Source organism: Pinus tabuliformis, chromosome J (genome assembly GCF_031772625.1).
Source record: "Pinus tabuliformis cultivar Carrire ecotype Pingquan chromosome J, CPIR1, whole genome shotgun sequence".
Lineage (NCBI taxonomy): Eukaryota > Viridiplantae > Streptophyta > Pinopsida > Pinales > Pinaceae > Pinus > Pinus tabuliformis.
Window position 1 is genome coordinate 509,175,448 of NC_142295.1, and position 14,684 is coordinate 509,190,131.

At 31.4% G+C, this 14,684-nt stretch overlaps 1 protein-coding gene across 1 annotated transcript; it reads left to right on the forward strand.

Annotated features, from left to right (window-relative positions):
* Positions 1–12,496: 12,496 nt before the first annotated feature.
* On the forward strand, positions 12,497–13,876 carry LOC149228000 (uncharacterized). The gene is made up of 4 exons (XM_089378030.1): positions 12,497–12,750; positions 12,866–12,895; positions 13,331–13,430; positions 13,542–13,876. Exons 1-4 carry the CDS (start codon positions 12,682–12,684, stop codon positions 13,724–13,726), a joined length of 384 nt encoding a protein of 127 aa, XP_089234156.1. The 5' UTR covers positions 12,497–12,681; the 3' UTR covers positions 13,727–13,876.
* The last annotated feature ends 808 nt before the right edge of the window (positions 13,877–14,684 follow it).

The following is a 14,684-nucleotide window of genomic DNA, read 5'->3' on the forward strand; positions in this document are numbered from 1 at the left end:
AAACCAAAATCCACCTCAAAGAACTTGCACCCATATTTGTCTTAAATAACTTCTACCTAGGTCCACCAAATTAACAATATTTATTGCTCTTCTTGGTGTCAGTTTTCTTGCCACAACCATGATATAACACACATAAACACATTTATGAGAGGATGGTTGTGAGGAACAAACACAACACGATGCAATTCCTGTATTCATTGGATGTATGATGTCCTTAACTAGAACTAGTGTGTCCTCTTCTTTATCCCATTTCAAACAAAACATTATGAGGTTCAAGGCTCCTTTGTTATGATGACGATCTAAATCTATAAGCTTATTCATTTCCTCTATAATGGGTTTGATATCCAATTTACATTCTAGATTATTTAGGGCCAAATTGTTATTTAACTTTTCTTCTAGCTCTTTAATCTTGCCTTTGTTTTAAGATTTTCTAGATTATTGACCTTTCCATTTCTTACAATCTAATCTCCATTTTCTATTATTTATTATCTAACATTATAATTTTATTGTTTCTCAATCTTGTTTTCAAAGGATGCAAACTTCTTTTCAAACGTTACCTCTAACTTTCTTTGAAGTTTGTCTTCTCCTTCTTCTTTACATTTCTCTAACAATTCTATATATTTGCAAAGACTTTTTAGGATTCCTTTGTCGAGCACTCCTTGAGAGATTTTCGTAAAGGTGGTGAATTATTCATATCGGCATAAAGAAATAAAGAAGGAATAAATTATATTCGAGACTGGGAGAAGGAACTTGTGTGCTTGTTTAGATTTTCCTCAAAGTAGATATGCCAATGCCCATATAGTAGAAAACAATGTAAACTTTGAAACATGAACTGATACTACTATCCATTTCGCAGAGATAGCAAAAAATTGACCCGATTTTGAAAAGGGGCGATGCAGAACACACATATTTTTTTTAGAGCATAGTTTTTGGCACTTTAAATAACCGATACGATTACCCGTTTCGTAGGAGTAGTAAAAACATGACTTGATTTTGAAAAATGGTTATGCAGAATACACTTTTTCTTTTTTTGAGCATATTTTTGACATTTTAAATTTTCTTATGTATCAAATATAAATATTTGTTTTTAAATGTTAGTGATTTTCATGCTAATTTTGAAACGTGTTGATGCACCATACCTTTTTTTAGAAAACTTATTTTTCATACTTTAAAATTTATTATGTCCAATTTTTTTATTTTTATTTTTATTTTTTAAATTATGATTACTTAATGAATTTTCAAGTTGTTTAAAAAAGAAGAAGAAGAAGAAAAAATATATAAATAAATAAAATAAAATTATCTCATAAACCATAAAAGAATTTGGAATATATATATATATAAAATTAAGTACAAATAGAAAAAATAAAAATATATGAAATTAAGTAAAAAAAAAACTTAGAAAAAAAAATAATAATAATCAAATAAAAATAGATTAAAAAAAAGAAAATTAACAAAAATAGAATTAAAAAACTAATAAAATTAATATTAAAACATTTAAAAAATAAATAAATAAATATAGAAATATATGTCTTTTAAAATTAAAAATAAAAAAACAAAAACATTTTAAGTTTATAAACAAATATGTGTTTTTGATTTTTTTTTAAAGAAGCAATTTTTTTATTATTAAAGTTTCATTGTTTATTTAAAAGCAAACAAATAAAAATGTAAATTTTTTTTTTCCTTAAACAAAATTTTGTTTAAATATATATATATATATATATGTTAAAAATAAATAAATTTTTTTAAACAATTTTGTTTTTATTTAAAACAAAAATTATTTAAATTTTTTTTTAAACTTTAATATATATATAATTATGTTAAATAATAATTTTTAAAAAATAATAAATTTTTTAACAAATTTTTTTTAATTAAAAAATCATATTTTTAAAAAATAATAATTGTTTAAAAAAAATAGAACTCGCAGCCCCTCCGCCGCCCGTGGTGGCGTGGCCCTGGGCGGAGGGCCTGCATGCAGACCCTCCGCCCAGGGTCACGCCACCACGGACGGCGGGCGGGCTGGGGGGCTGCGTGTAGGCTCTCCGCCTAGGGTCGTGCCAACACGGGCGGCGAGCGGGCTATGGGGCGATTCTAAGCAGGCCCTCCGCCGAGGGCGGCAGGCCAGCTGCGAGTTCTATTATTTTTTTTTTTAACTTCGTTTAAAAAACAATTGTTATTTTTCAAAAAAATATGATTTTTTTAATTATATATATATATACTAAAAAAAATCGTTTAAAAAAATTATTATTTAACATAGTTTATATATATATATATATTAAATAAGAAAAATCAAAGGTGTTTAAAAAAAATTAAAATTTATATCTATATATATATATAAAATAAAAACAAAATTGTTTAAAAAAATTTGAAAATTTTTTAATAATTAAAAAAAACAAAAAACAAAATTTTGTTTAAAAGAAAAAATTAAATTTTTTAATTTGTTTGTTTTTAAATAAACCATGAAAGTTTAATAATTTTTTTTTTTTTTAATAATAAAAAACACGTAACTTTTTATAAATTTAAAATGTTTTGTTTTTGTTTTTGAAAACACGTGTATTTTTAAAATTTTCATATTTTTTTAGTTCTTCTTCTTCTTCTTCTTTGCATAATTTGAGTTTATTTTTGTTCTTTTAGTTTTTTTTAAATGTTTTTAATATTAATTTTACTAGTTTTTTTTTTTTTTACTAAATTATATATATATATATATATTCCAAATTCTTTTATGGTGTATAAAATATTTTTTATTTTTAAACATTTTTTGTTTTGTCTTTTTTATATATATTTTTATATTTGTTTTTTTAAGTAATCCATATTTTAATCTTAATTTCAGTAGTTTTTAATTTATTTATTTTTGTTAATTTTCTTTCTTTCTCTTTTTTTTTTTTAATCTAGTTTGTTTTTAATTTTCAATTATTATTTTTTTGTTATTGTTTTTTTAACTTTTTCTATTAATTTTACTAGTTTTTTTTTTTTACTAAATTATATATATATATATATATATATATATATATATATATATATATATTCCAAATTCTTTTATGGTGTATGAAATATTTTTTATTTTTAAACATTTTTTGTTTTGTCTTTTTTATATATATTTTTATATTTGTTTTTTTAAGTAATCCATATTTTAATCTTAATTTCAGTAGTTTTTAATTTATTTATTTTTGTTAATTTTCTTTCTTTCTCGTTTTTTTTTTAATCTAGTTTGTTTTTAATTTTCAATTATTTTTTTTTTGTTATTGTTTTTTTAACTTTTTCTATTTTTACCTACTTCATTATATATATATATATATATATATATATTTTCTTTTTCTTTTTTCCCAATTTTTTTTATGATTTACATATTTGGTTTTTTTCCCTTTTTTAAATATGTTTTTTTTACTATTTATTTGTTTATAATTTTTATTTTTATTTTTTTTGTTTTTTAATTCTTATCTTTTATAGGTTAATTTTGTTTGTTTGTTTGTTTTTTTCGTTTTTTTTGTTTTTTTTTTGTTACATAATTTTTTTTAGTATATATTTTAATTTATGTTTTGTTAGTTTTTATTTTTATTTTTTTTTTGTGTTTTTTCATTGTTTTAATTAATTAATTTTTTTATTTTTTTATTTTTTATTTTTTATAATTATTTTTTTGAAATTTTAATGTTTTTCAAGGTCATGATAAAATATTTTATGCCATTATTTTGAAATGTTGAAATTTTTTACCCTTTAAAAAAAAAAAAAAATGTTATCCCAGCGTCAACACTTTTCGTTTTGAGGTTGTTTTTTGCACAATATTTACCATTGAAAAAAAATTGTTATTCGAACATCAACACTTCGTTTTGAGGGTGTTTTGGGACAATTTTTGCACAAAAAATTGGTTTTCACCACCATTTTTAAAACATGTTGAAAATTTACCCAAAAAAAAAAATTGTTATTCCAGCATCAACACTTTTCGTTTTTAGCACTATTTTTTATGTTTTTACGGGTTTTTTGGCCAGAGTTCTCGTTTTGAGTTTATAGTTCCCGTTTCAAAGTTTACATTGTTAGAATATGCCCTAAGTCTGCTTCATAGAATTAAGAAGGGTAGTTTTGCAACACTTTCCCCCTTAGAGAGATAGCTTGAAGATGGATATGCTCAATGATTCTATGAATTTGCCTAAGAGAAAAAACTATGCCCATAAAGTAGATCCACATATGCCCCAATAATATATAACATTATCTCTCTTTTTTTTCGTTGGTTTGATCCGCGGGGGATTTGAACCTTGATTTCATGGTTTGCATAATACTTCATAACATAATGATCGCTAATTGAGTTGATCCCCATGGGCATAATAATTGTAGCATTGTCAACATTATCAACATGCACTTTTTGGTAATGGATCAAATAGACCAAGTTATAATAAATCCATGGATGAAGTAGATCTAGGTTAAAATCTGCCTTGTGGTAGGTTTAAACTAAAATCCACCTCAAAGAACTTGTTCCAAGATCAATCTCAAATAACTTCTACCTAGATCCACCTAATTAACAAGATGTATTGCTCTTCTTATTATCATTGTTCTTGCCACAACCATGAGATAACACACACACACACATTTATGAGAGGATGGCTGTCAATAAAAAACTCAACACAATGCAATTCTTGTATTCATTGGATGTATGATGTCCTTGACTAGAGCTAGCGTGTCCTCTTCTTTATCCTATTTCAAACAAAAAATTATGAGATTCAAGGCTCCTTGTTATGCTCATGGTCTAAATCTATAAGCTTATTCATTTCCTCTATGATGGGTTTGACATCCAATTTACCTTTTAGGTTATTTAGGGTCAAATTGTTATTTAACTTTTCTTCTAGCTCTTTAATCTTGCTTTTTGTTTTAAAATTTTGTAGATTTTTGACCTTTACATTGCTTGCAATCTAATCTCCATTTTCTAAAAATTATTCTCCAACGTTATAATTTTATTATTTCTTTGTTTCTCAATCTTGTTTTCAAAGGATGCAAACTTCTTTTGAAACATTTACCTCTAACTTTGTGTGAAGTTTGGCTTCTCTTTCTTCTTTACATTTTTTTAACAATTATATTGTTAGTGATTTCCGGAATCATACTGTGTAACATGTGTGATTTGTCCAAATTGATTTCAGAAATCACTAACAATATGACAAACTATGGAAGTTTCCAATCACTCAATTATGTATTTTTGCAAAGACTTTCTAGGATTCCTTTGTCTGACCTCCCCTTGAGAAATTTGGTATAGTGTGGTGAATTATTCATATTGGAATAAAGAAATAAAGAAAGAATAAATTATATCCAAGACTCAGAGAAGGAACTTGTATGCCTTTTTAGATCTTCCCCAAATTAGATCTTCATATGCCCATATAATAGAATATGCCCTAGGTCTGCTTCATAGAACTAAGTATGGTAGATTTTATCCATTTGTTTCCCTTAGAGAGATAGCTTGAAGATTGATATGCTCAATGATTCTGTGAATATGTCTTAGAGAAAAATAAATGTGCCCATAAAGTAGATCCACCTATGTCCCAATAATAGATATCATTATCTTTTATTTTTTATTTTTTTGTTGGTTTAACCCATGGGGGATTTGAACCTTGATTTCATGATTTGCACAATAATTCATTACACGACGATCACCAATTAAGCTGCCCCCTGTGGGTATAATAATAGGTAACATTATCAACATTAACAATGGGCACTTTTTGGTAATGGTTCAAATAGATCCAAGTTAAAATAAATTTATGAATCAAATAGATCTAGGTTAAAATATGCTTCATAGTAGATTTAAACTAAAATCAACCTCAAAGAATTTGTACCCAGATCAATCTCAGATAACTTCTAACTAGATCCACCTAATTAACAAGATGGATTGATCTTCTTGTTGTCATTGTTCTTGCCACGACCATGAAATAACACACATAAACACATTTATGAGAGGATGGTTGTTAGTAACAAACACAACAACTTGTATTCATTGGATGTATGATGTTGAAAATACCACATGATGGTTGTAAGTGGTTGCTACACACTGAGTAGGGTGAGTTTAACACATATTTATCCCTTATGGTTTGAATAGAGCATAATTAAATGGTTCTTGACCTACAAATGCAAGGAACACCTTGATTATTGTTTACATTATATATATATATATATATATATATATATATATATATATATATATATTATTTTTATGTGTTGTAGCATGTGGTTGAAACAATGCTCAAGCAATTACTATAATCCTGGGATCGAGCAAAATAATAAATGGGTTGTAACTATGAACCCACAATCCCACAATTCAATTTGAGTATTATGGGATCAATTAGGTGTATAAGGTGTATAGAGGTAGAGAAGCTATTACAAATCACCAATTGTGTAGTTTATAAACACCTTGGAAAATTGAAAAATGATTTGTTGGAAGGATAAGTTGAGTTGTGGTGGTTTGTGCACTATGTGGCACTGAGTGTAATTTACAATTTAGTGTTTGGAAAATGCTTTACACGTCACATAATTAATTAATCAAATCCAACAATGATTCAACACTATAACTAAAACAAGTATGCAAAGAGTATAATTACATGGAAAAACAACACCATAAGACAATAGAATTACATTAGAGAAAAATTAAAGGAAAAAACTTCGAGATTGAATGGCTTAGATAATTTTTTATGTAATCCTTCTCTTCTCTACCAAATAACCCCTTCTCCAACATTGTGCTAAGTTTATAGGAACAATTGGCTTGTTGGTGCAACTCGAAGGCCAAGTGTCTGTGACCTCTTCAACTTCTTAGTTTTAGCACACTTCCTCTCCTTTGTCCCTTTGCTAGTAGTGTTGTGGTTCTAGTTCCTTGCTTTATTTTTATTCTTCTCTCTCATATTTAATTCTTTAATTATATTTTACTTTCATTAGAAATGTGACATTTTGGAGGTGAGTTGTTGTAGATTGGACAAGTACGTGGCCCTTTACACTATCAATTTCATCCTCAAACCTTGTAGTCTCAATCTCCACTTCAATAGCCAATCTTATGATTTTGTTGAATATTCTTCATTTATATGAGCACTTAATGTTTGCATAGATCCATTCAGGATCACATTTAGAAAGACAAATTGCTCTAAAGATATTGACCTTGAGAAAATGGATTTGTCCTTCATGTTGTAATTTTGGTTATGATTTTTTATATTACATTACAAAGAGACTAAATTCCTCAAAAGTATCTAGATTATGTTTTTATGAATTAGTGTAAGAAAGGTCGAGTTAATTGTTGTGCAAATCCAGCCCCCCACCATAAAACACCTTAAATCCTATACCATTGCCAACAAAATAATCCTCAAGAAGCTCATAGAAACCCATACATAATTCAATAGGCAACCCATCAAGACTTGAACTCTTATCTTTCCAGAGGGAGTATACCACTTCCTTCATTTCTTCCTCAGAGATAGGGTCCATTAATTGTTTGTTCTAATTATCTTCTATAAATCTTGGCATGAAGAAATAATTTTTTATTATTTCTATTATGTTGGTCCCTTTTTGTCCCTTGAAGAGAAACCGATGATGCATTGTTCATACCTCTGGTATTTCTTTGAAACCATTGAATTTAACTCCTGCAATATTGAATACCTCCCAAAAGATAGCTTATTGGAAGTAGTATAAATATTTAGTGTTCTCAACCCCATGTGCTACCCTTGTAGCTCTACTTTTAAACCTCCATTGAGCACTTTCCCATTTTAAGAGAGCCCTTTGAGTATCCTCTAACCTTTTAAGGGTTTAATATTCATCTTCACTAAAAACACCACTAGGGTTCATCTCATATATTTTCTCAATGTGGTTTCCCAATAGCTTCAAATGCATATGATTGTTATTTTGTTTTCCTTTAGCCCATTCCTTTATTATCCTTTTTGTCTTTTCTAAGGATACACAAAATTGGAACATAGATGTCCCATCTTCCCTATGATTTACATGCTCCAACTCTTAGTTCACCATCTCCTTGTACTCCTCACCCTCAAACCTTCTATGGTTGAATTTTAAGGACGTTGAACATTTTAGGTCATCACTTTCCATTAGGGAAACTTTTAATGATGGAAATTAATTTTAAAGTGTAGAAACCTTGGCCAATCTTACTAGTCCCTAACATGCAAATTGTAAATTGTTTGGTGATATTTTTGTAAAAATATTCAAATTTATAATGATTTTATGTAGTTTCTATAACATTTTGATGATTTTAAAGGTAAAATAGGTTTATCTTGTAAAAGTTGGGTGAACAATTTTTAGAGAAAATGGAAATCAAAGAATCTTTTTTTTTTGGGATAAACATGAAAAATTAGTCCATTAGTGAAATTTAGCTCCTAAAGTTTGCGTTGCTTTACATTTGTAAGAAAATGGGTGAATAATTAGATATCTCCCCTACTTGAACCAAAGACTAATTCTTAGTGCTTATGCCAATACCCCATTAGAGACAAAAAAAGACCTACGATTTCTCTTGGAAATGCCCTCATCTCCTAAATAATTGTTTTTCCAAGGTGGGGTTAACTTAGTAGGTTCTAAATCACATAGTTTTTCTTCTTTAAACTTCTAAATGGAAAAATGTACCAGCAGATCCAACGTTCCATTTGTGCCCCAAACCTCTCCTCTCCTCATTGTAAAGTTCAAATTATCCCCTACTACAACATTTTCCCTTTGGATGCAATCCCATCCAAACGAGAGTTCCTCGTTACTTTTTTCTTTTTAAATATGGTCCATACATATTAAAGATTGTGATGACTTACTTAAGTTGAGAGATTGTAATTCAACATTGATTTTGATTGGATCAATTTTGAATTAACTACCCTACACTTTTTATTGTTGCTAATGATCATACCTTATGACCTCCCTTTAATTTATGGGGCCATAAAATACCATCCCTAAAAAACCCCCTTCATGGAACCAATCATTGCACTAATTACCACCATCATGTTCTACAAACAAAAATCATCAACATTATCAATGTTAATTAGTCTATGAACTACATTTCTTTTATGGGTTGCACCCAAATCACAAATGTTTATAAATAATAACATTATTTTCTAACTTTTTTGAGGACTTCCTTGCTCCAAGCATCCCAAGGACGATGCTCTATTTGCATGCCTTGGCTTCTCTTTCAACCTTTTGCATTTCTAGGTGAATAAAATACTTCCTACCTTGTATGGTGCTTGAAGAATTTTCTCCTCCATCCATCTATATTGTCATGCCATTTTTGACCATGTCAATCTTCTATATTTAGTTTAGATGAGTGCAGGTGGTATCGTGACTCTTGCCTCTTCTTTGTTGCGTCACTTAAGGTCTTATTCTCTTGACTTGCAAATTCATTTAAGGAAAAGCCCTCCCCACATACCTTTATGTGATTTTGAAGATGGTTACTACTCATCAACTCCTAGAATCTTCATAGCTTGGTCCAACATTGTAGAACCTTCTAGTTTCAAATATGGAGGGTCAATCTATCTTTTCTTTGACTAATGGAGAGTTATGAATAACTATTGTTGAAGGGCTTCCTTTCCCTTCCTCTACAACTATTTGGAAACCTCCTTAGCAATCCTATGCCATTTGGAATCTATGAAGCTTCTCTATTTCCTCTAGGGGTCATGTCTATCTTGGGCATTCCTTCAGTGGGCTTAGATGCCTTCCCCAAATGCATATGATTCTCATTGGGTGGCCTTCCAATATCCATTTGAGAGGGTGGGGTACCCCCTCCTTGCATAATACCTTCTCTCCCCTTGGAGGACTCCTTGTGCTTTGGAGGAGACAGTTGTGCTTAACTGTGAGCTTTCTTCATCCTTACGAATGTCCCATTTTCCTTTAGAAAAGGGCAACCATATTTAATATGCCCATATTCTTGGCACTAATGGCAGTGGAAGGGGACACTTTGATGGTATAAACTTTGAATGATACTCCACTTCCCATATGATATCTCCATAGATTTTGATAGGTTTCTCCTTAGTTTTAACTCTATGCACATTTCGACCATGGCTTTATGAGAACTATAGTTGTGATTTGGACATAAACTTATGAACTTACCTAAAGCATTGCCAATGTCCTCTAGTATTGATTCCTTCCATCACTCCAATGGGAACTTTGAACTTTATCCAAAATTCTTGTGTGCTCACCATCTCCTTATTAGGGTAGAAAGCTGGTTCCATGGGTTTTAAAGCCAAATGTGTATTATCCCAAAACCAATGCCTTCTTTTTGTTTGATCCAAATCTTTCTCCTCATGAAACAAAAACTAGATCCAACTTTTTGGCAAGAATATTAAATAGCAAATTATATCCAAGTGTTTGGACCAACTCCATCCTACTCATCGCCTCATAAAGCTCTAAGAAATGAACATTTATAAGTAAGGTTAGTTTTTAGGCTAAACAACTTTTAGATTGAACAACTTCTTCCATTCAGACTCCTTAACCTACAACCAACCTTACCCTTTCCACACACCATATAACTACCTCATGCATCTTGTGACACCATTTTGTTTCACACACAATGTACTCATGTTTTAGTAAATCACTTTGATAATTATTACATATATATGTTTAATACAGTCTGCAAATGAGCATTAAATGAATGGACAATATACAGTCTGCAAAGGAGCATTAAATTTCAATCACTGCCCTGCCAAAATCTAAAAATAAACATATACAACCCAGGGCATTTAATGTCCATTAACAAACCAACTAGTTATTTTCGGCCATAAAACATAGCCGTAGTCTTTAACGCGACTTTTTGAAAGCCTTTCCGGCGATTTTTTCCGGTGAAAATCCGGCAGTGATTTATTGAAATCGAAGTTTGATAACTAGTTTCTGCACAATGAAAGCGTCCCAGGGGTTTTTCAGGGTGCTGAATCCGAATATGCAGTTAAAAAACCATTTTAACTGCAACAAATCATGATTTCATCTCAATTTCTTCCGCCGGATTCCGTCACCGGAATCTCAAAAAGTCGCATTATAGACAACTCCTAAAACATATTCAAGAAAACACCAAAAAATATATGTATATCTTAGTCATTTGTACCTCATGCAATCAATTGAGTGGTACTCCATGGAAAATTGCAATTTCAATGTAACGTGTCTTCACCTAATACTTTGTTTAAGTTTCCAAACGAAAAACACATTTACATCAAAATTCCAAATAATTAGGGTAACTGTGTCTGTCCTACGCCCATCTGGGTTTAAATAATTCTCTGCGCTGGACTGTCCAAAATTAAGTATAAGGGACTGGACTGGTTGGATAGAAGCTTCAAGTCGTGAGGCTCACGGCATTTTTACGTGTCTCTGTAACTGTGCCCAACCTGGAGCGCACTGTCCTTTCTTGGTTTTCTCACTTGACTGAGTGTGACCGCTGTGGATGCCATCCACACTCGGTTCAGTTGACAATTTATTGCTTTTTAAATGATACTCTGGCAGTCACAGTGAACCCACTTCTGGTCAGTGATGTGGGGCATGAAATCTTGTAAGGCTTCACTTCTCACTTTCAGAAAATTACCAAAACAATGGTAATAATAATAATCAATTGACTCTGCACGCCATGGCTGCCAACTCGATGCAAGGAAGGGAGTTGTCTATAATGCGATTTTTTGGAGATTCCGGTAACGGAATCCGGTGGAAGAAATTGAGGTTAAATCTTGATTTGTTGCAGTTAAAATGGTTTTTTAACTGCATATTTGGATTCAGCACCCTGAAAAATCCCTGGGACGCCTTGATTGTGCAGAAACTAGCTATCAAACTTGCGATTCCATTAAATTGCTGCCGGATTTTGATCGGAAAAACCCACCAGAAAGACTTCTAAAAAATCTCATTATAGACAACTGCGCAAGGAAGCAGGTAAGCATTAAACCTGTCGGCTTCGACATTCCGAGGCAAGTGAATCTTCCAAAAAGATTGGCTTAGTAGGTTGTGCAGATCGGAAATCGCAGAATTAAATCAAATTAAACAGTTCTCTCAATTATCGTGCCAGTACTGACGTTACAGGCTGGCTGTAGGTGCTACACAGAAAAGCCCAGAACGATGTACACGCAATACCACAGTTAGATTCACATGGGTACGGTACGATTTCTGCCACAGGAAAAATTACAGAACAGAAGTGAATCTTCACAATTTGATGTACATTACACCCAAAAAAAATATGGGACTTCCAACCTAAATGCGATCGGTTTTTGAGATATAATAATACGATTTTAATTAGGGAATAGTGGAGTTTTTTCCTCTGCAATTTGGTCAGAAATTGCACTTATTTTGGGTTATTTAAAATGTGTTTTAATGATTATTTAAAATATGTTTTTGAATTTATAACTAAATTCAACCCTAAAAACCCTAGAATATCAAAACAAATTTTACCAGTTTTTGTCGATTAAACTTCTCACTATTTTACTGGATAAGAAGGGGTAAAGTGTTAGAACCGTCATCTCAACCTTTTTACTCAAAGGAATCTATCGATAAACAGACAGACCAAGCAATTTGCTGCACAATTTGCAGAGACAACAGCTCTAGTGGAAGACAGCACACATCCAGCAGAGAGGCTGCCTGGCTGGCTTCTGCTATAAATCTAGAATCACCTCCTACTTTTCCATTGAGTAATGAGCTGCCTCTGTCCTTCTTACACTCAGCTTGTTGACTCTGCAATATCTGTGCATCAAGAGCAACGGGTTCTTGTTTCCCTTGCTAGTTCTCAATATGGCTGACATGTTCAGTGATTCAAAGAGGCTATTATTAGCCGTGGTTCTCTTGCTAGCAATAGCTCAGGTATGCCTTAGGTTCTCAGTGACCCAACATATCATTTGTAAGTAAAATAATGGTGCTGGATGATTGAAAGCTTCTGATGGCTAATAATATGCATTGACATTTTCTGTAATGCCAGGCTTCTATGGAGACTGATAACGAGATCAAGGTATGCTTGAAGTTTATTGGAGTAATTAATACTTTATCTTTGAAATGCCCCTGTTTTTTTGTGACCTGTCAGGGAGTTTTACAAATTTTGCAGAGAAATTCGAGAGATGTTTTCTTATATCTAAAGATGGTGTTTTAAGAAAATTAGCAGCAGAAATAAGTTTTACAGAGAAATTCAAGAGGCATTTTTATGTTAAAAGATGGTGGTTTTTAGTAAATTAATAGTCAATTTTTCTTTTTATGGGTTCTTTGGTTGATATGAAACTAGAGAAATACTCAACAATGGCTCAAACTAGTATAGAACCAAACTAATATCTGCTATATTCTGCCAGTGCCCATTCATTAACGTAATATCTGGTATATTCTGCAACTGCCCATTCATTTAGGTAACGACTGATGTTGTTGTTTTCTAATGGGGTATCCATCGATTATGCAGGAGGCCCCCAAAATAGCTGCTCCTGCCCCACTAGTGGGTACTGCTGCTCCACCAGTTCGTGCCCCTGCCCCACCAACGGGCGCTCCAGCTCCACCAATAAGTGCGCTCTGGTTCCTTTCAGAGTTTCTGGCGTTTGGCCATTTCAATTAAGCTTTGTATAACTAGGCTTTCCTGGGTTTACTAATTTGTTGCAATTTGCATTGTACTACAGACTGCAAAACAGGATGTGGAGAAAGATGCAAGCTGCACAGCCGACCTAATGTGTGTATGAGAGCTTGTGGGACGTGCTGTGCACGATGCAAGTGTGTTCCACCTGGTCAAAGTGGAAACAGAGAGGTCTGTGGTTCCTGCTACACTGACTGGAAAACCCACAACAACCAGACCAAGTGCCCTTAGATTTCCTTCTTTTTTGTGGCAAATGAGATCACTTGAACTTTATCAGCTTCTTACATGTTGCATATTGTATGTTTTTGTAAAAGAAATCTACTGTGCAAGGTTTCCATTGTCTGGTGCCTTATAAATAAAGACAAGCTTTTAGTGCTTTTATGTTGCCTGTTATCTTTAGCTTAGCATTTTGATTAAGGAAGTTGCTCTTCCTGACTTCTCTGCTATGAGTGTTAAGTCTTCAAAAAATAGTTGTGTTCGGGATTTGATGATCTTGCGTTATAAACCAACTCAATTAACTCAATAAAAAATAATAACCCTACTCAATCAAAAAAATTGAGGCTATAGAAGGAAATTCCGTTTAAAGTTTAAGGTGTATTAAGAACTTAAAAAAATCTAATACTAAGATGCACAGCAATCCCGATAAAGGCAGGCTCCTCAATTCCAACTTAAAAGCTCACTAAAGAGTACGTTGTGTCTGATTTTGTGAAGTCATGGAGTGGTTAATGGCAGGTCCTCGCAACACATGAAAAGGCATCTTTAATTATAGTGCGAATACATCCATTCCTATACAAAGGTTTCTTCATAAAATATTAGTTAAAAAGCTGTATGGTCTCTTCATATAATGTTAGTTGAAAAGCTTAAAAATGGAAGCACATTGCGTTTGATTTTGGGGGTTAGTGGTAGGGATGGATTTTGCAATACATGAAAAGTCACTTTATGACGTGAAAATATCTTATTTGATTATTATAGATATTTCAAATTTTATAATAATATTATGTAATGTATATACATTTTAAAAATGGCCTTCTCAATGGAGGAAGACATTATTATAAATATTTCCAATTTTATAATAATGTTAATATGTATATATACATTTATAAAATGGCAATCTCAATTGAAGGAAGAATGAGTTGAAATTTGAATAAATTATATAATGTAAAAGTAGAAAATATAGGATTTTTCTCAA